This window comes from Rutilus rutilus (genome assembly GCF_951802725.1).
Source record: "Rutilus rutilus genome assembly, chromosome: 8".
NCBI classification, from domain to species: Eukaryota; Metazoa; Chordata; class Actinopteri; order Cypriniformes; family Leuciscidae; genus Rutilus; species Rutilus rutilus.
In genome coordinates, this window is record NC_140222.1 from 19,159,542 (window position 1) to 19,187,231 (window position 27,690).

At 38.6% G+C, this 27,690-nt stretch overlaps 1 protein-coding gene across 1 annotated transcript in view; it reads left to right on the forward strand.

Moving 5' to 3' along the window:
• The first annotated feature begins 864 nt into the window (after positions 1–864).
• Positions 865–27,690, forward strand: part of LOC311295964 (uncharacterized protein) — a 597,210-nt gene continuing 570,384 nt past the window's right edge. The window contains exons 1-4 of the mRNA XM_084417547.1: positions 865–969; positions 3,452–3,775; positions 11,951–12,262; positions 27,087–27,194. Of these exons, the coding sequence (XP_084273673.1) occupies positions 918–969; positions 3,452–3,775; positions 11,951–12,262; positions 27,087–27,194 (796 nt within the window). The 5' untranslated portion in view covers positions 865–917. The remainder of the gene's footprint in view (positions 970–3,451; positions 3,776–11,950; positions 12,263–27,086; positions 27,195–27,690) is intronic.

A 27,690-nucleotide genomic window follows, 5' to 3' on the forward strand; every position in this document is an offset into this window, starting at 1 on the left:
TGTAAATAATACATTATTCACTTCTGCATGTTGTTTTTCCATATTTTTTATTTTTTATTTTTTTAGAAAATTGCATCGTGATGCTTATTTATTTAGTGATGTAATATTCATAGGGTACATTTCAGTAATACAGGTATAACTGAAATGTGTCTCAAAGAATTGTATAAATATAGCTCTGCCATAGCATTTCACTGATCTTTAGAATGTATTATGTTCAAGAGATTATGCTGCTGTACTTTTTTTTTTTTTTTTACTAATGTATTTATTTTTGCAATGTACACAATAAAGTATATTAAAGTTTTCTTGATTTCAGAGTGTGTATGCCTTAACATTTATATTTAATTATTTTTGCACTTTTAACATACAATTTTGAATACTGAATAAAACAGCTTTATAATAAACTATTAGTGTAATGCTAATATATTTCTAATGAGCTGAAATGCTATTGAAATGTTCTTGAAGTACATTAAAATGAAGCTTCAGATATATTCTAACTGTAGTTTAAGAAATATGAAAGAATATTTTAAATGAACTGTACAGAAATACACTTAAATGTACTTGAAGTGGTTAAATTTTTAGCACAATTTAATATAAAATTTAATACGCACTTTATACTGTAAGTTAAATAATAAGTAGGCTATATCCAAAAACGCACAATTTAAATATATTTCCTTTTCACCTAGGGTCATGACGGACTGAGTTGACCTCCAAACTAAGCAGAGACGACCAATCAGAACACCGAAAAACATTTTATAAGCACGGTTTATTATTATTATTATTTTTTTTATTACCATTTTTAAATAGTATGGCGTAACCATGGGCGGAACGCTTTCGCAGAAAACACGTGACTGGCTACGAGCCCGTCCTTATTTACAGCATCACTTCTTTTATTCAGTTTGTATGCGGACAGAAGCAACATGAGGATGAGGAACCTTTCCGTCTTTTTTTGGGCTTTATTACTCGTGGACGGTGAGTCACATTCATTTTCATTAATTCAACACTTTAGGTTTCAAATATTTAAATCGGAAAAAATAAACTTTGCATTTGCTGTTGTCATCTAATTTGCTTGTATGTGTGTTTCTAAACAAACTGATACTTTTCAACAAATGATGTTTTATTAACAAGGTTCGGGAGGTACACGTTCTAATGATCAAACAATCAAGTCATTCCAACCAGCTGGCAGCCGATCAATAATCAACAGGTCCACTCAATCAGCATGATTAAAGGCCTATAAATACACACAGTAGACTCACCCATATTCCTCCTCAGTTTTCAACATCCCTCCACCACCCCATCTCCTCACACTTGCCTGGTTATCTTCCTAACCAAGAGATACGGGGGGAGTACTCTGGGTTTGTTTGGTAGTGAACACTAGAGGGCGCCGACAACCTGTAATATTCTGCACAACAAATTTTTTTTTTTTTTTTTTTTTTTTTTGGTCGGTCGGTAGGGTGGGGTCGTGTGTTAATAATAACATTTCACTCCTCGTGTTTGAAACTAAACCACACATTTTATGTTTGTACTGCAAAGATAACAACTATGTCATTTAATAGCGGACACTTGTAACTAGTTTGAATCACATTTTGAACGCACTGGCTTAGAAGAACTCCAAAACAGACAGACAAAAATAAAATGTTGCATCCATCCCCAGTCTCCCCTATACTTGAACTAAAATATTTTTGGTTATTAAGTTAAGGATGTGTGATAAACCTATTTATTGCTTCAGCACATTCTGTGTCAATAGGTCTACACCAGAAATAGAAAATACTTGCATATCTTCATCAAGCTTGTAATTATCGATATTGCTATTGTTACAACCGTGGGGTTGAGGTTTTACTTTCAGAAATATTATGCAATTATACAAACTCCACCTTTATATAAAATACTTTGGTTAAAAAATGTGAACAAATGGCAAACATTTCAATTAAAAATACTACAATTTGTAACAAACATCGAACAAATAGGCTGCAAAGCCCCTAAATGGACACAGTTGTGGGGGAAAAATATGAGATGGGAGAAATTTAAATACAATTGTTTCGCATTCTTCCTAACAAATGTATTCATTATTAGCCGTTTTTTCAAATTTAACTTTTAACTCAAACCTGTTTTTTTTTTGTTATAAATCTTTATATATAATTTTAGTGACTTTTTTTGTAATTCTACTGTCTTCTGAGGATGCTGGTGCTCACGCATGACAGTGATTAAACTCCTGTACTGAATTGAAGTGGTTAAAATGATGGTGAAAGAACTCCATTTTACAACACTGTCTGGTCTCCCCTATATCTGAAGAATTATACAACTTTTCGTTGTGGATTTGTATTATCTGACATTTAACCTTGGAAGACTATTCATTTTGGTTCATTGCATTGATTTCTTAAATACACCAGACTGCTGCAAAAATAATGATGTGTTAGGAGACTGAGATCAAGCTCAGTTGTAAATGGGTGTAAAGTGTGGTTAACATAAAAAATTTACTTTAACAAGTATGCTCAGATACAGACTCAGTGATTCAGACACAGTTCTGGATTGTGGATTTCAGGGCCCTTTCACACCTACCTTGTTTGGTCCGGACTTTCGGACTTTTCAGTTTGGTCCGAATCAAAATTACAGGTGTGAAACCTCCCCCGGACCACGGTCCGGACCAAACAGACGAAATTTGGTCCGACGAAAAGAGGTGGTCTCGGTCCGGATCAAACTGAGCAAAGGTTTGGTTCGTCTCTAGTGTGAAAGCATTTTCTGTATGGTTCGGACTTTCAGACTATTTACAGGAAGTTCCGGTGGTTCCCGCGTAGCCTAAACAACTGAAGAAGAATATTTATGTGCAGATCTGTCAGTCCTGCCCACCGCATTTCTTCCAGCTGATTCAAACGCGCGCGCGCGTACACACACACACACACACACACATTTTTCCTGCGTCCTGCGGCTGCCGGCGACGATAAAATGTTCGCAAATCGAGGACGTTCGTTTGGCGAATTTGAACTCGCCTCGAGTATAGTCGGTGCTGCAGGGAGTGCCGTAATAATAACAGTATAGTGGCAACGATATGCGTCTGTTCATTCATTCTTGTCAAAGTTACCCGCCGAATTGACAACACACTGACGTCAGACGCACGTCCGTTTACAAACCAATCAATGTCAAGATGCAAGATGCCATATAGATGATGACGACAGGACGCAAGTACGTAATGTAAAGTTCTTTAGTGCGCTCGCATAATTGCAATGTGAAACCAAACCAAAACTAACCAAATGTATACAATGTATCAAAACATGACCTTTGGTTCGGACCTTGGTGCGGACTTTCAGGTGTGAAAACGCCCTCAGTCACACAGAGAGCACTTCAGTACAATAATGAAAAAACACTGTGTAACAGGGTAAATTCACTCTAACAATTGCTGCACTTAAAAAAAAAATGGCAGGATTGATCATCTTTTATTTTTTTTTTTTCCCATTAGGTGTGTTTGGTGTCGAGAAAGTTGATGTGACAGTGTCAGTGATGGAGGGAGATTCTCTCACTCTAAACCCTCAAACTGAAATACCAGAAGATAATTCAGCTCAGTGGTGGTTTGGTGATACACTCATAGCTCGAATGAATAAAACAGCTGAAATCTTCTCTACATCTGAGGGTGATAATGTGGGATTCAATGGCAGACTGAAGCTGGATCATCAGACTGGATCTCTGACCTTCACAAACACCAGAACCAACCATACTGGACTCTATACACTAAAGATCAAGAGCAGAACTGAGACATCCGAAATATTCAGTGTTACTGTCCGCGGTGAGTAACTTAAGTCTTACAATCTGATAACTGGATTAAAATCTAGATTCATTTTCTGAGAACAGTTTAGATGATGTGGAATAATATTCTTCAAAACCTGTTGTTGTTTTTGTAAATTAAAAAAGCAGCAATGAGTGTAAGTTAAGAGAATAATGTGTAAAAAATGAAATATGTGTAAATATTATCTATTGACAGAACTATAACACTGATGCTTCAGAGAGTAACTGTTCAGAACCACCCGTTTTAATGTTGCGTGAATAAGTGCGAACGGTATAAATAAAACATAAAGCATATAGCCTAACATTAAATAAAACATTTGCAATGGGTTTGTAAAATGTGTTTTGTATGCATGTTTGGCCTGAGTGTTTGTTGCATTTCCACTGTTTTAATCAGTAGGGGTCACCAGCCTGTGGCGTTTCGAACGATTCGAAACAGTTAATCATTTTGTGAAGCAATTGGTTTAATTTATTCAAAGATTTGAGTTTCTCCCATCACCAGTGACAATAAAACCATAAGGCAGGAAATGGCATTACAGATAAAAAAGCTGTAGACAATTATAAATGTCAAGGTTATTTTTTTTATTACAGTTTTTTTCAATTGCTTAAAGGGATACTCCACTTTTTTCGGAAATATGCTCATTTTACATCTCCCCCAGAGTTAAACAGTTGAGTTTTACCGTTTTAGAATCCATTCAGCCGAACTCCGGGTCTGACGGTACCACTTTTAGCATAGCTTAGCACAGATCATTGATTCTGATGAGTCCAGTAGCATTTCTTTCAAAATGACCAAAGAGTTTCAATATTTTTCCTATTTAAAACTTGACTCTTCTGTAGTTAAACCGTGTACTAAGATCGACGGAAAATGAAAAGTTGTGATTTTCTAAGCCTATATGACTAGGAACTACTCTCATTCCGGCGTAATAATCAAGGAACTGTGCGGCTGTACCATGAGTGCAGCAGGCGTAATGATATGGCGCAGCGCCTGAAAATAGGTCTAATAGGTTAGACAAACTTAGTCCCGGTCACGTTGGAAGAAGTTATCGAGCTGGGGACTATTTTCAGGCGCTGCGTCATATCATTACGCCTGCTGCACTCATGGTACAGCCGCACAGTTCCTTGATTATTACGCCGGAATGAGAGTAGTTCCTAGCCATATAGGCTTAGAAAATCACAACTTTTCATTTTCCGTCGATCTTAGTACACGGTTTAACTACAGAAGAGTCAAGTTTTAAATAGGAAAAATATTGAAACTCTTTGGTCATTTTGAAAGAAATGCTACTGGACTCATCAGAATCAATGATCTGTGCTAAGCTATGCTAAAAGTGGTACCGTCAGACCCGGAGTTCGGCTGAATGGATTCTAAAACGGTAAAACTCAACTGTTTAACTCTGGGGGAGATGTAAAATGAGCTTATTTCCGAAAAAAGTGGAGTATCCCTTTAAGCACAATTTTGAAAACAGGGCCCGCGTTTTCAACCCCCTTCACACAATTAGCACAACACTACACCAAAGTAACACAACACCTCAGATAATTTCCAAAATGGAACACTTTTGTCAAAACTATACAATGTCTTATAAAAACCTTATTTTGTTGTCATAACATAAACACAACCATCATATGGTCTAATTCTGTTTGAATCAGTTAAACACTCCTGTGCTCAACCTAAAACACTTTTAGCATTTACACAGAGAAAGTGTCAAAATAAATTCACCAACACCACATGACACCAATTGTGCAGACTAATGAAAATATTTATTTCTTTTCATGTACTCAAGTCAGCCAATACTAAACATTTCAACAAAACATTCATAACAAAACATTTTCCAGTTTTCATACAGTTTTACAGTATTGTTGAAGACTTGTTTTACAGTATTGTTGAACTTACCTGTTGCCTTTTTATAGTGCGTAAACCTGATTGGTGTGTCTACAATTAAGCACCAGTGTGTGTGCACTCCTGGTGGCTGTGTTTAACCAATTGGTTCATGGGTGTGTTCATTTTAAAGCCTTTGCTTTGAAATTGCAAGGAAATTACATCATGATACATTTCTGTGTCAAATGCATGCAAGTGTGTTTAGTGTTTTGCAAATCACTGTGTGTAATGTTTTGCAAAAAGTGCGAAGCTGACAATGTGCTTACAGTTGTGCAAATCTAGGCTGGTGTTTTGCTCCTTGAGTGTAAGGTTTTGCTAATTGTGGGAAAGTTTTAATTTTAGTGTGTAAGCAATTGAAAAAAACTGTAAAGCTCCAATATGTAAAAAAATTTCACCACAAGAGGGCACAGTTTCCAACAATAACAAAGGCGAAGCTTGATGACTCTATGAAGGAGGTGACGATGGGAGATGTCGTTTTTAATGCGTTTTCACCATCTAGCGATGTATCTAAATGGAATTAATGAATCATGATCACGGATGATGTAATTTATTCGTTTTTGTATTCCCTGTATGTCTGATCGTATTATTTCATGTCATCATAATTAAAGAACTGCAAGGAACGTGAAATGTTATGTTATATTATTACAGACATGTGGTGTAATTCATATCTATTAAAATCATCTTTACTGTAACTATTACGTTACTTGTACAATAAAAAAAAACTGATTTGCTTAGCTGTCTATCAATACACTCGCGAGAGCAGAGTCTCTGTCAAGTCCAAGATTGTCGCGCAGCTCTCTCCATCTCGAAAACGCCTGGCCGATATTTATCCGGGTTTTATTCCTCCGTTTGTCACACAGTCTGCGTGTATCCGAATATGGACGCTTTCGTTTTATTGGCACTTCAATACTCGCCAAAGAGTAATCGTGATCCATAACAGCTAACCATACCGACTATGGCTATAACACTATAACCACCACTTCCGCATTTGACCATGTGATATTCCGGTGTGGTGGAATATCACATGGTCCACACCGGGAAAAAAAGGATAGAGCGGACATTGCGTCACTGAGAGTCAACATTTCGTTTCCGGGACGGACAGTTATTTAAAATCGGAATTTCTCTGAAATAAAAAATCTTTGGAGACTTTTGAGATAATAATTGTAAGTACACAACTGGAGGAAATATATCACACTGTGCAAGTTATTTTCGGAAATTTTATTACAAAATTGTTACATATTGGAGCTTTAAAACAATATATAAACCTTTATCTGGTCAAACAAGTGAAAGTGACATGACATGTAGCCAAGTACGGTATCCCATACTCTGAATGGCCCTCATTTATCATTCTTGCGTAGAAACGGACGTATATGTTGGCGTAAGATTATGCTTACACTCCTCTCACCGCCTGATTTATGAAGCTGTGCGTACCTTTGAAATCCAGGTGTACGCAATACCGGCCTTTGATAAATGCCGCGGCTGAAAACGACTGTCATTAGAATAACACGCCCCTATATATTCAAGTCTCTGGCTGTTTCTCATTTCCAAGAACGCAGAGAACAGACTTTTGTTCTCGTGGAGACCGGTCTTGCCAAGCTTCCTTGGAAGAACGAACTCGGAACCGGCCGCAATGACTTCTGGGACACCAGGCGAGTACTAGCTCAAGTCTGCATTCGATGCATCCTCGGTATCAAGAACACATCCGGGTTCTTTCATGCGTCCTCTGTACTTGCGTTCTGGAGAATTGGGTCTGAACTTCGACGGTTAATGATGACGTAAAACGAGAACACAAGGACGCAAGATCGCTGAAGAACGCATATTAGCTGTGTCCCAAAGTTGAAGGTTGCATCCTTCGAAGGACGCAGACTTCAAGGATGCAGCCTATGCGTCCTCTGAAGGACGCACCATGTAGCCTTCCTAGGATTTCCTAATTGTGCAACCAGGTGTTCCCGATCACCGCTCCTGGCGCCAAGCAACGGTGCGAGAGGACAGCTGCTATCCTGATCATTCATTTTGATAACTGAGTAAACAGCTATGGAGCCAGAATTGGCTATTGTCATTTTTATGTTTAATATTTTACTGGAGGTCATGGTGTGCCCCGGCGCTGCCGGATCATGTATTTTCGGTAAAACCCAATTTAATATAAAAAGTCCAGTATTTCTCGCGCTCGTCATCTGCAGCTGTCACGGTTGCCAGGCGACAAGAACAATCCTTCGTAGGCTAGACCGGTCCGAGCGCGTCAGATGCGCCCTTTGATATGGGACGCTGCTGTAGTTAGCAACAATTTGTTAATATTGTGACAATAAGCCTACATTTCGTTACTTTAATTTTCGGAACTGCATATTTCGTTAAGTATTCACTTACATATGTGAAGTAACCTGAAGTACTTTTTTCCCTCACATCATAATATGATTACATTACACTACACAAAAGTATATAATGTAACAACCAGATATTACTGTATATTGAAAATATACAGAAGTAAAATGCAACATAGCCTACGCAGTAATGCAGTAGTAGCCTAATATAAATGCAGTAGTTATTAAAAGTACTTTTTTCAGAAAGCCGTCGATTGAATCAGCCCTGCAAACCTGTTGGTAGACAACTTAGTGGATAGTGGAAATATGCACTTTAACACTCTGGAGAGCATCCCAGATGATGTCCCACCAGCAGGAGGCCTTACCAGGGGCAGCCCATCCCGGTCCAGCAGCTCAGCTCAATAGAGTCTACATCATTTTTTTCTTATTTTATGTATTGTAAAATTAAATGTTTATGTTGATTTTGATATGTTTAACGTATTTTGTAAATAGTTGGAAAAAGTACTTTAATGTAGCCTAAAGAACAAATGATTTTCATTTACCAATTTTATTTGAAAAAATAAAAAGGTATAGAATTTATTTCATGCAGAAAGTATTACTGTCATTACAAAAATAAACAATGTCCAGAACAATTCATTCTCTTTTATTTACACAATTAAAGTTGCATAAAAATAAATGTACATAATTTTTCTTTTAAAAAATAAAAGTGAAAAAAGTTAAACAAGAATATGTAGAAAATATATATTTTTTTCAATCATTCTCTCAAGAAGAGAAAACAGCCTGTCCATCCTCTCCCTTCTTTCCTGTGCACTCCTCGCCTCTGCCTCCCTCTCTAGTTGCATTTCTTCTCTGATCAAGTCCAAAAACTCGTCCTGTCTCGCCGCCTTTGTGCTGGTGCTGCTGCCCCTGGCTCCTCCTCACCGTGGGCACCCACTGCTGAACTCGGCCCTGGTGTGTCCTCAGGGATTGAGGCGATGAGGACAGGGGGGTTGGTGCAATGCCTCTGTCCCAACATCTCATCCATGAGGACAAACCAGGGCCAAGTTGCAGCAGTGGGTTTCCCACTCACACCCTCTCCTGTCCCAGGACACTTGCAATCCTAAAGGCAGAGCAAATGAACCATGGCTTGTTAATAACAACAACAGGACAATACATTTCAGCAAAGATGTGTGTATTACTTTTCTTTATATATATATATATATATATATATATATATATAGACCCATTTTTTCCTGAATTGTTCTAAAAAAGCAGAAAAGGGTACTTAACACAGAGGAGCAATCTTAAGTGCATTGTTAACACTGCAAAATGAGACACATCAAGACATGCATACAAAATAAGAAATCATATTTCTGTATACTAAAATTTGGTTAAAACCACATAGCTTGCATGACAGCACTACAAAAACACAAAGTGAAACCCTATTGCCTTATCTACTGCTTTTCTTATTGTTTTGGGCTTTATTGGGTGAGTGATATTTCTTATAATACACAAGTGCAAATATTACAAATAGGTCGTTAAACTAATAACGTTATTACCACAAGTTTTGCCTAAAACTACCTGATAAATGTAGCCACGCAATGGTGACGAAGGAGTTAAGAAGAAGTTTATAAGAAAATTTAACTCTGGTTTCGCTAGCTATTTGAGTAAATGAAATCATAATTAGTGATGTGACATTTGAACCGAGGCGTCGGAGCGTGTGTCGAGAAAAAGTGGGCGTGCCAGATGAAGCCGCGATTCGAGGCTTGTGTTGTTAACGTGAAAATCACGTGACTAATGACAAACGAGGCCTCGGTTTGTGTGGATACGTCATCGGTTCGGTCTGAGTGTCGCTTCCGGATTAAAGCCGGTTCGAAACTCGCGCCACCTTGTGGGTGTTGTCAGCAGTAGTAGAAGCAGTTGTAGTAGTGTCTCAGAGAGTTAGATAACTATCATTTTCATTGTCGTTATTGTGTCATATGTGAGGGCTTTATATTATTACATTATTAGGTTAGAATAGTTATAGTATATTATTATTATAGTAGGCCTATATTATAGTCTTGCTATATTAATTAGATAAGATTATTTGGATTGCTCTGGATTTTTGGATCTGGACTGGACTGCTTTTTGATTTGGATTGACCTTTTGGATTTGTTTGCTTTTTGTGACTCTTCCTTTTCCCTGGTAATGGAGCCAGCAAGAAAGCGGGAATCCTCCCCTGTCTGGGCTCAACAGAAGCATCAGTGTCCTCATTTGTACCACTGCCATTTTTACGTTCCCCTGCATCCTCTGTTCCTTGTGAAAGGATATTTTCCAAGGCTTGAGAGATTTTGTCCGAGAAGAGGAATCGTCTAAACCCCAACACACTTGAAATAATTCTGTTTCTCAATAAAAAATATATTTTTATTTTCCTTCCTTCCGGACTATTCTGTTGCAGTTTACTTTAATCTGTTATCTATAATCTGTTAAATTAATAAATGTAGGCTACTTTATTACACTCCCTCTAACATAAGCACTGCACTCAACAGTGTCACTGTTGTTGTTCATACTGCCCCTATCCAAACAATTTATGAATAATTAATTAACTGTGTGTGTGACTCTGGACAAGTAAATTCAGACAGAGAAAGATACATATTTTATATTATACACAGTAATGGGCAAATGTCTGATCATGTCTTTTTATTATTGCAAATGAAAGGTTACAGACATCAACAGTGAGTACAAAATAAATAAATAAATATTTTTTATTTATAAAAATATTTTTATAAAATATACATTTAAATATAAATATACAAATAAATATAAATATTTATTTGTATATTTACATTACAAATAAATATTTTTATTTATAAAAGTATTTTTAGAAAATATAAAAAAAAATATTAAAAAAAATATTTGTTAGAAAATTAGGGAGGGAGGGAGGGAGGGAGGGAGCGACACTGGTTCAGAATTAATTAATTTGTCTTCTATTTCTTTACACAGTAGCTAGGTGTCACTAGTGAGCAATGCTGAATGAAGCTTCGAGTAATGAACCTTTAGCTGAAGCAATGGCCTGCGAGGTCTCAGTGGTTCAGGAAGCCTCATTTTGCCATCACTAATCATAATACTTACATTTAAATGTGAATTTGCTGTCCACCACCGATCTCTAGTCTCGGCCGCCTTTAAAAATAAATAAATAAATGCTGTCGTCAACGGCGCGCAATGACTTATGGGGTAGAATAGGCCGCTAAGTGTCCATTTATGTATCCTTCTTTTCACGGGGAAACGAAGGGTGCATTTGGCGTCGCTTTTGAATCAGGGAAGCCTTCGTCGCGGCGCGATGACGCAACCGGCCTTCGAATACGGCCTTCGAAGGATGGAGAATTGAATTGGGACAGCCTTCATCGAGCCGCGGTGACGCAATCGGCCTTCAAATGCGACCTTCCAAGGATGCAGCCTTTGAATTGGGACGTCCTTCGTCGCGCCGCGGTGACGCAATCGGCCTTCAAATACGGCCATCCGGCCTTCAAATACGGCCTTCGAAGGACGCAGCCGTACACAGCTATTGAGAAACACCCTCTGTTTCCCCCACGCCCTCATTTTACGCCATGGACACACGGAAGACGGCAAAGAAGAGAAACTTGGATGAGCAAATGACCTATCACAATGCATTATTTTACAGCACGTGTTTTGAAACAATTAGCATTTATTTTCGTATCACGTCACATGTATTGGGGTGTACAATAGTGATGATGAGTGGTGATGTGGAGTAAAAAATGTTGCACAAAAATAAACACTGAAGTTTATAATTACTATGTTGTTGTTTTTTTTACAGTGGGTCATAATATATCATATCTTTTAGTTTGTCAGTGCGTTATATATATATATATATATATATATATATATATATATATATATATATATATATAGGCCTATATATAGCGACTAATAAGGTACTCGGTTGCATGTGTTCACTGAAATTACTTATGGTGTTATAAAATGTTAATCACATTTTCTTTATTTTCTCTAGAAATGAAGATTATGTCAGTGATGGAAGAAGATTCTGTCACTCTTAAGACTGATACTAAAATACAGAGAGATGATCAGATACTGTGGATGTATGGAGCTGAAAGCACCCGTATAGCTGAAATCAACAGAGCGGTCAGTGAGTTCTCATCACATGAAGATGTTCTTGATGAGAGATTCAGTGACAGACTGCAGCTGGATGATCAGACTGGATCTCTGAACATCACAAATATCACAAACGCTGACTCTGACGTCTATAAACTACAGAACAGCCGCCGCAGAGGCACCAAAGGTTTAATTAATGTTGGTGTCAGTGGTGAGTAGAGTTTTATTTTTTGCCATGCTATACAATGTGATTGCATTAAATCAGTCATTAATATTTGCTAACAATTCTCAAGTCTGTGCAGAAAAAAGTGATTCAGCGTAAAGGATATTAACATTATTTTACAGGAAAATTGTTAGACTCGTTTATTTAAAAGAAGATCTACAGATTTCATCTTAAAGATAAAGCTGCTAACTAAATGGAAACATTAGCATTCTAACCATGTTTGTGGTGACACTGGTGAGCTTAAGATTCAGGTACTTCAGGTACTTACTTTTTTCTAATAATCATCATATGAATTAATACGAAATCACCACCTCATAAAATAGTTACATTTCCCCGTGAGATCAGGTTGAGCATATTCTGCTTCCCCCTTAACAACGTCAACGCCTCTGCTTTAATGGTGTTATTAAAAGGATACTCCACCCAGAATAATCATGTCATCCCAGATGTACACACTAGCCTACTGGTCAAAAGTTGGGAATAATTAAGATTGTATTTTATGTTTATGAAACAAGTCTGTTATGCTCACTAAGACAACTGTTTTCTATTTGAATACATTTTAAAATGTAATGAATTCCTGTGTTCATCCCTGTGATGGCAAAGCTGAATTTTCAGCATCATTATGTCACGGGTGACAAAATGCATGGAAAAGCGGAACCTTTTTTTTCTCTATGTTCCCCGAGGGGATTACTTTGGTGTAACGCCTCACTCCGGTTCCGGGTGTAGCAGAGGCATTGCCCGACCTGATTACCGCTGATGCACGGCAGGTGTGAGAGAGAGAGAGGAGCGGCGTTTGTACAGGCTGTTCGCTTCACAAGAGGAGGATAAAGGAGCCGTTCAGGAGAGAAGAGGGGTGGTTATGCTGATGCAGCAAAAAAAGTGAAGGAAAGTGAACTATCCAGACCCAGTGTTGTACAAGTAGTAAATAGAGCAAAAGAATCTGAGAACAGACAAATAATTGAGATCTCATCTCCAACGGCAAGTCAGAGGCGAACAGAAATAAATCCATGGACAAGGGAGATTAATGAAGATACGCTGATTGTGGGTAAAACTAAATTTATTGCTTTCATCTGTAAGACTGTCAATGTGGCAATACAGCAAAAGAAAAAAAGTGATAGAATCAAGACAATAGTAGAGGCAGCCATAGAGATACTGGGGATCACTGAAGTTACAGCTGAAATGATTCATGAGATGTTGAACCCTAATAATTATGATGGAGTGTCTCAAGGTGATTAACCTCATTATGGTATTTCATATCCTCCACTGGAACGCCAGAAGTTTAGTTGCAAATGGTCAAGAGTTCAAGAAGGTTGTAGCTGATCTGGAAGTTAGACCTGATATTTTGTGTATACAAGAAACTTGGTTAAGACCTCATTTGGACTTTGTCCTACCAGGATATAGCTCGGTTAGATGTGACAGAATTGGAAAACAAGGTGGAGGATGTGTAACATTTGTTAAGGATACTTTAGCATATAGAAGGGTAACTGTCCCAAATGAGTATGAATGTGTAGTAATAGAAATGTGTAGTCCCAGAGGAAATATCAAAGTAGTCAATTTTTATAATCCGTGTAAGAAATTATCAAAGCAAACATTCCATGAAATTTCAGAAAGTGTTGATAGAAGAGAAATATGGTGTGGAGACTTTAATGCTCACAATACTCTGTGGGGAAGTAATCATACAGACACAAATGGAGAAGTAGTGGAAGAACTAATTGAGGAGAGATTACTTGCTTGCCTTAATGATGGAAGAGGTACCAGGGTTAATGTTACAAGAAATTCAGTTTCTTGTATAGATCTTACTTTAGTCTCTGTAAATATGAGTAATTTATGTGAATGGAGTGTTAAGAATGATAACAATATAGGGAGTGATCACTTTCCAATTTTGTGTTCCATGAACTTTGATATGTATGTTCAGGAGGGTTATGTAATAGAGAGATGGTGTTTTCCTAAAGCTAACTGGGAAAAATTCAGAGAACTTTGTATTGAGTATTCTGGAAAAATATCGATGGAGGGTGATGTAAATAGTTGCGCTGTAGCAGTGACTTCCATGATTATTAATGCTGCAACAACCTGTATCCCTATGAGTACAGTGAATGAGAAAAAGAAAATAGTTCCATGGTGGAACAATGAATGTAAAAATGCTATAAAAGACAGAAATCATGCATTCAGATTTCTAAGAAAGAATTTGAATCAAGATAATCTGATTGACTATCAAAGAAAGAGAGCTATAGCACGGAAAGTAATTAAGTCATCCAAGAAGAATGCTTGGAGGCAATTCTGCTCCTCCATTGGTAGAGAAGTTAAATTGGGTGACATTTGGGCAATGATCAAAAAGATGAGTGGGAAAAGAAAATCAGTTAAAATCCCAATGCTGATAGATGGAGAACACCTGGCAATTACAAATAAGGAGAAAGCGGAGCTACTAGGTAAGAAGTTTGCAAGTGTACATAGTGGGAGTCATTTAGATGAAATACATAAACAACGGAAAAAGGATATTTTAAGAACAAATAGTGAGGTAACTAAGAAAAAAGATAGTGATGATTCGGCACTTGACATGGATTTGTCATTACATGAGTTAAAAATGGTCTTAGAGGGAAGTGGATATACGGCTCCAGGGCAAGATCAACTATGCTATGCTATGTTTAGACAATTACCAAAAGAAGGCTTGGAAATTATACTAAAACTGTTTAAGATATGGAGAGAAGGTGTAATGCCTGATAGTTGGAAAAGTGCATTGATATTACCTTTTGGTAAGCCAGGTAAAGACACAACTAATGCAGGAAACTACAGACCTATAGCCTTAACATCACACCTGTGTAAATGGATGGAAAAGATAATTGTTTGTAGATTGTCATATTATTTAGAGCAAAGAGGATTGCTAAATAAATACCAAAGTGGATTCCGTAAAGGAAGATCAACGATAGATGCTTTGGTTAAAGTTAGCAATGAGGCAGAAAAGGCGATTAGTATGAAAGAGATCATGGTTATAGTATATTTTGATATTGAAAAAGCTTATGATTCAATGTGGAGAGAAGGATTATTGATTAAAATGCATGAAATGGGTATTGGCGGAAGGTTATACAACTGGGTGTTAGATTTCCTGTCTAATCGAACTTTCCGTGTAAAGGTTGGGGATACTGTGTCAGAGTACTTTGATATTGTAAATGGTATTCCTCAAGGGAGTGCTATAAGTCCTATTCTGTTTAATATCATGATAAATGATATTTTTATAAATGTTGGTAGAGATATTGGGTCATCACTTTATGCAGATGATGGGGCTATATGGAAAAGAGGGAAAAACATTAAACATGTGACTAATAGCATACAGAATGCTATATTAAAAGTTGAAAGATGGTCATATGATTGGGGATTTAAGATGTCAGTTGCAAAGTCATGTTATATGTCATTTACCAGAAAGAGAAGGATTAATAATATACAGTTTAAATTGTATGGACAAAATATGGAAAGAGTGAAAGAGTTCAAGTATTTAGGATTGTGGTTTGATGAGAAATGTATATGGAAGAATCATATTAAACAGGTTGAAACAAAATGTAAAAAGGTACTAAATCTCATGAGGTCAGTTTCTGGTTATCAATGGGGAGCTGATAAACAATCACTACTAGATATTTATAGGGCCTTAATACGATCATGTATTGATTATGGGTGTATGGTATATGGAGCAGCAGCTAAGAGTATTTTAAGAAAATTAGACAGAATACAGTTTAGAGCTCTAAGACTCAGGTGCAGTGAAAACAACCCCTACTAATGCACTGCTGGTAGAAGCTGATGAATTGCCATTATATTTAAGACGATCTAAGCTGTCTTTAGCATATTGGATCAAGTTACAAGGATCTGGAGAGGAACAACCTGCAACAAATGTTCTGTGTGATTGTTGGGAATATACACAACATCTGAAAGGTAAAGGATTTGGTTGGAATATTAATACAGTAGCAGAAGAATATGGATTAAATAGCATAGAATATGGACCAACTACTGTATGGGGTAATGTTCCTCCGTGGATATTTCATGTGCCCAATGTGGACCTGAAACTTCTAGAGAAGAAGAAAGAATGGAATGAAAGTAATGTGAATAATATAGGATATTTGGTTCGAGATTATGTGAAGAGGAATTATTATAATTATATGTTAATATTTACTGACGGATCAAAAGATCCAGGGAATGAACATGTAGGATCAGGAGTATACATACCTGAGTTTGATGTAGGTATTTGTAAAAGAATTAATGATAAATTATCTGTATATACAGCAGAAATGGTTGCTATTATTTTAGGTTTACAGTGGATAGAAGAGGTGAGGCCAGAGAGAGTTGTCATTTGTTCAGACTCCACTGCTGCCCTGTTTAGTTTGAATTCCAAAAAGACCTTAAGAGATGATTTATTGATTGAAATATATACAATAATGCTGAGAATACAAAGAACTTGAGGTGATGTACAATTTGTGTGGGTCCCGGCTCATGTTGGTGTTGAGGGAAATGAAAAAGCAGATGAGATTGCAAAGGCAGCATTAAAATTAAAAGATGATGAAATAATGAAAGTTCCCTTTGGAAAAGGAGAGGCTAAATCATTAATTAGGAAAGCAGTGAGTGACGAATGGCAGAAGAAGTGGGACACAGACACTAAAGGGAGACACTATTACAGCATTCAGAAATCTATTAAGGTGAAGGGTTTCAAAGGGAAATGTAGAAGAGATGAAGTGATTTTTTCAAGATTAAGGTTTGGACATACTGGGTTAAAATCAACACTGTATTTAATGGCAAAATGTGTGTCTGATAAATGTGAGGTATGTAATGTTCCTGAAAATGTTGAGCATGTCATCATGAAGTGTAGTAAATATGATTTTGAGAGGAACATCTTACGTGATAAGATATGTGAATTAGGACGGGGATGGAATTTAGAAGGGATACTGGGGATGAGTGAGGAAACATGGGAGTGTTGCAAAGCTCTTTTTAACTTTCTCAAATCTACAGGATTAGACCATAACATATAGGGTTAAAAGGTTGTTTTGTGGGGTGTTTAAATTTTTTTTTTTTTTTTTTTTTTTTTTTTATGGGTGCATTAAATTTATAACCTGAAATACTAAAACCTTGAATTACACACTCCGGTACAGTAGGTGGCGGTATGCACCTGAAAAAGTTGGTTGCGACCCGCCATTAATATTAGAGAAGAAGAAGAAGAAGAAGAAGAAGAGGGGTGGTATCCGGGAGTCGTCGAATGCGTGGTATCCAGTCTTGGTATTGGGTGGTATGGAGTGGAATCGAGTTGGATTCAGTCGGTGAAGATGGTTGCTTGTGGTGCAGTTGCTGGTCGGTGTTCAGTTGACCAGTTGTTCGGCTGGGTCTCTGTCGTCATGCTGTGGGGTAGAAGATCTCCTGTTTGAGTGCTCACTTTGGACGTTGTAATCCTGGAAACTCGTGTAAGTGAAGAACTGCTAGTGATGGCAAAATGAGGCTTCCTGAACCACTGAGACCTCGCAGTCCATTGCTTCAGCCAAAGGTTCATTACTCGAAGCTTCATTCAGCATTGCTCACTAGTGACACCTAGCTACTGTGCAAAGAAATAGCAGACAAATTCATTCATTTTGAACCAGTGTTCAGAGCCACGCACCCCCCCTCCCCCCCCCTAATTTTATTTAAAAAAAAAAAAAAATTTTATAAAAAAATGTATATTTTATAAAATACTTTTAGAAATAAAAATATTTATTTGTAATGTAAATATACAAATAAATATTTATATTTATTTGTATATTTTTATTTAAATGTATATTTTATAAAAATATTTTTATAAATACAAATATTTATTTATTTATTTTGTAGGCTACTCACTGTTGATGTCTGTAACCTTTCATTTGCAATAATAAAAAGACATGATCAGACATTTGTCCATTACTATATAAAATATGTATCTTTCTCTGTCTGAATTTACTTGTGCAGAGTCACACACACAGTTTATTAATTATTCATAAATTTTTTGGATAGTGACAGTATGAACAACAACAGTGACACTGTGTTGAGTGCAGTGCTTATGTTAGAGGGAGTGTAATACAGTAAATTTATTCATTTAGCAGATTATAGATAACAGATTAAAGTAAACTGCAACAGAATAGTCCGGAAGGAAGGATTACAATAGATTTTTTATTGAGAAACAGAATTATTTCAAGTGTGTTGGGGTTTAGACGATTCCTCTTCTTGGACAAAATCTCTCTAGCCTTGGAAAATATCCTTTCACAAGGAACAGGGGATGCAGGGGAACGTAAAAATGGCAGTGGTACAAATGAGGACACTGATGCTTCTGTTGAGCCCAGACAGGGGAGGATTCCCTCTTTCTTGCTGGCTCCATTACCAGGAAAAAGAAGAGTCACAAAAAGCAAACACATCCAAAAAGGCAATCCAAATCAAAAAGCAGTCCAGTCCAGATGCAAAAATCCAGAGCAATCCAAATAATCTTATCTAATTAATATAACCAGACTATAATATAGCTAGGCCTACTATAATAATAATATACTATAACTATTCTAACCTGATAATGTAATAATATACAGCCCTCACATATGACACAACAGTTATCATCTAACTCTCTGACTCTCTGACACTACTACAACTTCTTCTACTACTCCTGACAACACCCACAAGGAGGCGCGAGTTTCGAACCGCCTTTTATCCGGAAGCGACACTCAGACCGAACCGATGACGTATCCACACAAACCGAGGCCTCGTTTGTCATTAGTCACGTGATTTTCACGTTAACAACACAAGCCTCGAATCGCGGCTTCATCTGGCACGCCCACTTTCTCTTGACACACGCTCCGACGCCTCGGCTCAAATGGCCCATCACTAAGAACTGCCATTGGAGTCTGTCGTTAGAGCTGCTTGTGGAATATTACTGGATTGAACTGCTGCTTGGATCTGCGCTGGAAGAGAGAAAGATAAGTGAATTAATTACATCATTGAATCAAATGTAAAGCTTGAAGAAAAGACTGTGAATGTGAAACTTACTATTGAAGAGGACATCTGTTTCAGATATATTGGAGAAGAACTGAGAGTTGAATATTCCCAATGAAATGCATGGATGAAGCGAGGCTTCTGATCAGCCCTACTGTGTGAGTGATTTGCAGTTGTTTTGCCTTACCTGATGCACGTCGAATTAATGCTGTGGATTTGTAGTGAACACGAGTGCTGTGTGCTATGCTGAGAAGAGTCTTCCAACGCCTGCTTTCATTCTTGTGAGATGATCTACTGGTCTCCATCTAAATTCCAGAACGATATAACTGAACTGGTGAAGTAATGCTTTGTATTATCCTCTCTTCCACTGAATATTGTCGTGAAGTAATTCCTCATTGAAGGCTGTTAATCCTCTCCCTCTCTCTGGAAATTACAAGTCTCGTGAAGAACCATATGGCTGGGGAAAAGTCTGAATCGTTATACTTACTGATGGAGCTCTGAAGATGTACAACATCGCTGGTAAAGCTGCCTATTGAGTCTCTTGCTAATGTCTGATGAAAGTGAGTGATGCTGAGGGAAGAATCCTGAAGAGTGCAGCAACGCTGTGAAGTGAGTTTTAAAGTCACAATTCCCCCCTCACGTCCTGATAAGAGAAGCTGCTGTTAAGAGAAGAAACATTACCTGTTACTTACCGTCCGAGATCTGCAGATGTGCAGCAACGCTGTGAAGTGAGTTTTAAAGTTACGATTTCCCTTACATGTCCTGATAAGAGAATCTGCTGCTGAGCGAAGAAACATTACCTGTTATCTACCGTCCGAGACCTGCAGATGTGCAGCAACGCTGTGAAGTGAGTTTTAAAGTCACAATTTCCCTTTCATGGCCTGATAAGAGAATCTGCTGTTGGACGAAGAAGCATTACCTGTTACTTACCGTTCGAGATCTGCAGATGTGCAGCAACGCTGTGAAGTGAGTTTTAAAGTTACGATTTCCCTTACATGTCCTGATAAGAGAATCTGCTGCTGAGCGAAGAAACATTGCCTGTTACTTACTGTCTGAATCCTGCAGATGTGCAGCAACGCTGTGGAGTAAGCCTTCCCAGCCACTATTACACCATTGGGTCTCGAAGACAGTGAATAATCAAACCAGCGGCTAATCCGGTCGAATAGCCTTAGAAGACAAGAGTTGCTTATTCTTTCTTCAAGTTGACTATTATTCAATAAAGATTGTTACTTGTGAACTAAATTACTTGCCTCCTCCTTTGTCCGTCTGTCGCGTGCCTGTGGTGTCGGCTCCTCACGGTGGTGTCTGGAGTCAGGGGCGGCTGGTCATCCGAGTCCGCCCCGGCCTGCACCGCTGACAATTACTTCAGTCTTCAGTGTCACATTATTTATGTTCCATTACTTTGAGGTTGCAGTCCAAAACATTGACTCTAATCACTTCAAGAATGACCACACTTATGATGTGATCTTATTTTTAGCACACATGGGAGTTATTGTAGACACATAATCAACATTTTATCTCTTTGGAAAGGCATATCGGCATAATTTTTCATACCAGGCCAATGATTTAAATTCAAGCCTTTTTTGGCTGATTCCGATGTGGTTCCAGTAATTTTGTGTATCCCTACGATGCAGATTAATTGCTTGTCTTGTCTTGTGTGGACTTTTGTTATTTCCTGTCCTGTGCCATGTTTTGTAGTCCATTGTAGTTTTTCTTGTTTATTAGTCAGGTGTTTCTGATTAACCACGCCCCCGTGTTATCTTGTTTAGCTTGTTTGCCTGTGTATTTAAACCTCTGTTCTTCAGTTGTTTTTTGTCGGTCATTGTAGCTGTTTCCATGTTCCTGTCCTGAGTGCTGTGTTCCATTGTTTGCCCTGGATTTCCTTTTTGTTTAATTAAATTAGTGCTTGCGTATGGATTCTCCTACCTCATCGTTACAGAATGACCGACCAAAAATGAATCCAGCTGCATTAAAGGGGAACCTCCAGCCAAGTAATCTCCGGCTACACCTGATTATGGTTCCCAGGATGTCCGTCATCATGTCGCCTGAGTGTCTCCAGCCAAGAAGGCGGCCACGGCTGATTCTGGTTCCCAGGATGGCTGCCGCCATGTCGCCTAAGAGATCGTCTATTGCAGAGATGGCCGCCTCCACGCTTCCTGAGTCTCTTTTTGTTCCTGAGACCGCGTCTGTTCCAGCCCGTTCGCATCCCAAGGTGTCATTATACTGACATTTCGTCTGCATAAATCGCACATGGCACCCTTTATCGTCAATATGAGACGCAGATAGATATGGGCCAGAAGGCGCCTCCTAGCGGTCTAACCCTAACCCTAACCCAAACCTAAACTTACCCATATCCGAACAAGGCTCTGTGCGTGTCATATTGACGCTAAAGGGTGCCATGTGCGTTCGATGTAGACGAAATGTCAAAAGGGTCCGTATATGACGCCCTAGGATGAGAATGCGTTGTCTGTTCCTGAGTCTGAGCCTATTCCTAAACCTGAGCTTCACAGCACGCCTGCCGATCCAGAGACTGTTCACGTCACGTCTGCCGATCCAGAGACTGTTCACGTCACGTCTGCAGAGCCAGAGACTGTTCACGTCATGTCTGCAGAGCCAGAGACTGTTCACGTCACGTCTGCCGATCCAGAGACTGTTCACGTCACGTCTGCCGATCCAGAGACTGTTCACGTCACGTCTGCCGATCCAGAGACTGTTGACGTCATGTCTGCCGATCCAGAGACTGTTCATGTCATGTCTGCAGAGCCAGAGACTGTTCACGTCACGTCCGCAGAGCCTCCGGACAAGATGGCCGCCGCCGAGCCAGTGTCTCCGGACAAGATGGCCGCCGCCGAGCCAGTGTCTCCGGACAAGATGGCCGCCGCCGAGCCAGTGTCTCCGGACAAGATGGCCGCCGCCACGCCTGAACCTGAGCCCTCAGCAGAGATGGCCGCCAACCCGCCTGAACCTGAGTCCTCAGCAGAGATGGCAGCTGCCACGCTGTCTGTTCCTGTTCCTGAGCCTGTGTCTTTTCCTGTGCCTTGGCCGCCTGAAGGGTCGTCTCCTCCTTGGCCTCCTGCACTGCCTGCTCCGCCCTGGTCTCCCGTCTTGCCGCGGTCTCCAGGTTCTCTTCCGCTCTACCACCCTCCTGGACTCTTTTCCTGAGGAGCGTCTGGAATCCGCTCCTTAAGTGGGGGGCTATGTCATGATTCCTGTCTTGTGTTCCTCTTGTCTTGTGTGGACTTTTGTTATTTCCTGTCCTGTGCCATGTTTTGTAGTCCTTTGTAGTTTTTCTTATTTATTAGTCTCCCCAGGTGTTTCTGATTAACCACGCCCCCTTGTTTAGCTTGTTTGCCTGTGTATTTAAACCTCTGTGCTTCAGTTGTTTTTTGTCAGTCATTGTAGCTGTTTCCATGTTCCTGTTCTGAGTGCTGTGTTCCATTGTTTGCCCTGGATTTCCTGTTTGTTTGTTTAATTAAATTAGTGCTTGCGTATGGATTCTCTCTCTGCCTTGTTCCTACCTCATCGTTACAATTGCATGTTTATGGGCCTGATAACCAAAATGTAGAACTGATATTTACTTACAAAGAGATTCATCAGAAGTCAATAAATAGGGGATAAAAAATAATGAGAGCATGGAGGAAGGAAAAGTGAAAGCCCTACTGTCAATAAAGTATGTTAAACACAAGTTATTTTAAAAATAAAGATTCTGAAAGCTTTGAAAGAGATCCCATAATAAATTAATATAGATTTATTATAGATGGAGATATTATGATTAATCTCATATTTTTAAATATTAGTTTCATTATAAAAATGGTGATTATCTCTGAGGACACCCAACTTATAATATAAAATGTACAATGTGATTCTAACCATGTCATGTCAACAAATGGAACAGTCATCCAGCTGTTTATTATCATGTTAATTATTGTGCCTACAAAAATCTACAGCATTTAAAAAAAAAGAAAACATCAAATATTAGATCAAATTACCGCAGAATGAACTTTGCTCTGCTGCCTACAATTGCATCAAAGAACACATTTTGGAATGGTTTGCAAAGTGCTGGCAAGTTTTTGTGCCATGAAGTTGTAACGTTACATGTAATAAAGCTCTCGAAGATGGAGATAAACACTAGGAAATAGAATTTAATGACACATATATAGGAGACAGGAAAGGATTACACACCAACATAAACGACAATCGACAAACACTGAGGGAGAACTGAGGGCTTATAAGCATGGACCAAACATGGGAGCGAGTGAAATAACTAGACACCAGGTATAAGTAATTACAAATCAGGACAACTCAGAAAAACTAGGACTGAATCCGAAATCGCCCCCTATACCCTCAAATAGGGCGCTATTTGAGGGGACAGCCATTTGTAGTGGTGTCCAAAGCCATAGTGGACATTATTGTGTGCACTCATTCAATCCCACAATGCACCGCAATAACTAGTTTATGTACTACCGATGTACTGTACGATCAATGGGTGTCTGAATTCACTCACTTGTTTTCATTCACCTCTTCAATTGAACAGTATTAGTGGACTAACGTTGGGAATAGTAAATGAGGGTTTAGGGGGCGATTTCGGATTCAGCCTAGGTCACAGAGAGCAGAACAGATTAGACCTTTGACAGTAGTCGAGGAGCCAAAGTCTCAAAAGCTCAGTAAAATGGGTTGAACCTGACATGGTCTGCCATACTTTTTATTTGTGTTGTTTCTGTTTACTTTGACCCTAAGAACCAATAATTGGAGGGTCTGCTCTGCCGGAAACATTGCGGAAAAAAATTGTGGCCATTTTAGTGTATGTACCCTTCATTTTTTGATAGAAAATTTTGGAAAATGGAAATTTTCCTCAAATCCTCAGAGGGTTGGGTAAGCTGTCAATAAATGCATTCCAGATGCACAGAACACATGTGGTGACAACATCCAATGACAAAATATCTCTTAAAACACATGTTTACCTGATTTTTGGCTTAATTTGATGAAAAAATAAGGCGATTTCTCACTTTTTTCAATATTTTCATCTTTACTTCATTAGCAATCAACTATTCCCCCAAGTTATGACATCAGTCAATATGCCATTATTTTCACCAAACAGTATTCTCATTCCACAGAAATAAATATACAAATCTAACTAAAATCATTGGTTCTGTGATGATTTAACTACTAGTTGATCAACAGGCTCAGAACTTCAATAGAATTTTAGACTACTCTCAAAATCTTGAAAAACATGCTGGATATTTAGCGTCATGTCACACTTATACACACACACATGATCTTAGTATTTTGAATGAGTTTGGAACAACCAACCAACGGTAACCAATGGACTTCGAAGCTGCTTATCGTTGTCTGTGGTAAGTGACAGTGACTTTAGTGAATACCGAATACACTGAATACCCAGTGTTTTGGGAAAAGAATGGTAATATGGATATTGTAATCAGTGGCGGTTCTACATTGAATTACACCCTGGGCGAGACCCCCTTCGAGCGCCCCCCCCCCCCCCCCTTAATTTTAATGGGGGGGGGGGGGGGGTGTAATTTTTCTTACCCCATTGGCAGATCATCATGTTTTGCTTTAAAAAAACTCAATTTTAAGTGTTTCACTCAATTTTAAGATATTAAGTCTTGTTTTCTGGGGAAATAAAAAAATATATATTTCCCCAGAAAACAAGACTTAATATCTTATGTCATTTTACCACTTTGTTAACGTTATGCATCTTTATTTAAGAAATGTTTGATATTTGGACTGGAAACAAGACAAAAATACTAATTAAGAAAAGCATTTTTTGCAGTGTAATAACTGAACTTGTCACAGTTTTGTTGCAAACCACAATATTATGGTGAAATTAGATCTCGTGTTTGAGTTAAAACCGAATTATTGTTAAGCATAGCAAGAATCATAGCAAAAAGGATAACAAATAAGAGTTATACCCACCAATTAATATTGCCCCTTCATTCATGACATGGATACCGTAATCATACAGAGAAAACATAGTTGCATACCTTTATCTTTCGCTCGTTTCTAAATTGGACACCTGATGGCTGTGACCTTTCTTGTCCATCTCTTATTTGGCACTCGACATCGACGACAATCAACAGATTTCCCCTGATCCCCCCCATACCAACTGTCACTCACGAGTCACGACCAGAAGTCAAGACTAAACCAATTCACCTTGGTGGTGGTGACCAAGTTATCCTTTTGTATTACCTATTTTTATTCAGACCATTCAGAAAAACAAAAATGTGCAGGAAATATAGAGGCCTGTATTTATAATATTATGAATGAAATGTGCGTTATTTGGAAGAAAGTCGAGGTGTGACTGACTTAGATAACTATATGGATCCCCCCCCCCCCCCTCCTTGTCCGTTCCATTTGGGAGAGACCCAGAGGTGAACTGTCATCCGCGCCCGCGCATCCGCGCCCCCTCCCCTTTCCCCTTCTCAAACAAACAGCTTCTGTGCGCGGCATCTTCTCAGCAAGCAGGGGCGCCTGCAGCTGCAAGGGGCGCAAATTTGCCAATTCCCCACACAGTGAAATGATAGATAATAGAAAACCGCTTCGCGGCGCAGATTAATTTTTTTATTTATTTATTTTGCTCGTGCCGGCGGCGCCGCCCCCCCAAAAATGCCGTCCCGGGCGATTGCCCGGTTCGCCCGTGCCTAAAACCGCTACTGATTGTAATGGTAATTAACTGAAAGGACCACACCAGTTTTCAAACAAGTATATTTCTGATGATTGCTCATCCCCAACATATCCCTGTAGCAGCAGCATTCATTCTCTACTAGTTTACTTAGCTAGCTTTAGCCGTTTTAGCTCATTTCGGGGGTTTCTTTAAACGGCCATAACTCCTCACAGGAATGGGGTAGAGACTTTTTATATGCTCTACGAGAGGTATGTGTCCTATATGTCCATTTTGCTTCAACTGGAAGTTGAAAAATTATGAAAATTTTAACTGGACTTGCTAGGTAAAGAAATAGATATGAGAATAAATGCTACTATGGGATCCGTTTGGAGCAAGGAATCATTGGAAATACACTTGTATGAAGGCTGGTGTGGTCCTTTAAGTGTTTTTCATGTCAGACGTTGTAATAGTAGGCTAGTAAGGATAACTAAAGGCTGCAATAAATGTTAGCTGCCGTTAGCAATTAGCCAATTGTCCAGTTGTTACGTTCAGGTTTAGTATAGCTAGTTAGCTTGTGGCATGAATGGCCACACAAAAACGATATGTAGCTATATTGGATATCAGACTGTAATACTGAACACTACAAATGGTCTGTAGGATAACAATACCTAGCTGAACTGGAAAAGATGTTACCATACCTTGTAACTGCTGCCCACTACAAGTACGTATCCTGCCTGCCCCACTACCTAGAAGCTATGAGAAGCTTGCCTACACTGGCTCCAAACATCTATAGGGAATTCAAGGATGGGAAGTTCACTGTACGTCAATCAGATGGAGGGTTCAGTGGTGTCTGGACAGACATGGCACTTGAAATGTTATATAGTGCTTATGTTTAAAATGTTTGTAATAGATCAGACACATTCACACTAATGACTGTCTTTATCATTACAGTATCAGATCTTCAATCAGGTTATATAGTGCTGATGTTTATAGTGTGTGTTATAGATCAGACACATTCACACTAATGTCTGTCTTTATCATTACAGTATCAGATCTTCACTCAGGTTATATAGTGCTGATGTTTATAGTGTGTGTTATAGATCAGACACATTCACACTAATGTCTGTCTTTATCATTACAGTATCAGATCTACACTCAGGTTATATAGTGCTGATGTTTATAGTGTGTGTTATAGATCAGACACACTCACACTAATGTCTGTCTTTATCATTACAGAGTCAGATCTGTCTCCAGGTGCTAGAGCAGGGATTGTTGCTGGTGTTCTGCTGGTGTTTGCAGTTGCAGTTGCTGCTGTGATTTGCCATTGCTGCAAAAGTCCTACGGGTAAATATCACCACCGGTTCACATAATTTGGAAATAAACCTGAGTAAAGTCTGAATACTGTTAAACAATAACAGATGAAGGGCAGACACTGATCTACTGTGATCTGCATCTGTGTGTCTGTAGAAAACTCAAACTGAACATAGTAACTGCAGATACGATAGTGTTTGATCTCAGCAACAATTGCACTATTTGCTGTGTCTGTGTATGATGTGCCCTCATTAATCTATAATGAAGATATTACATATTTTAAATATATATTAAACACATAACAAAGAAGCTGTTTAACTAGACTGTAGAGGCATCATATCCTGGACAGATCAGGTCACATATTTCTTACAACTAAACATAAAATAAGCTTATAATAACAATTAATAATAAAATAATAATATTACTGTATGATTAATTAAAAGCAACATGGTACTTCTGCAAGTTCATACTGCGAACACAAATCTGCACACTGAACAATTTAAGAACGGTATAAGGCAAATGTTTAAAA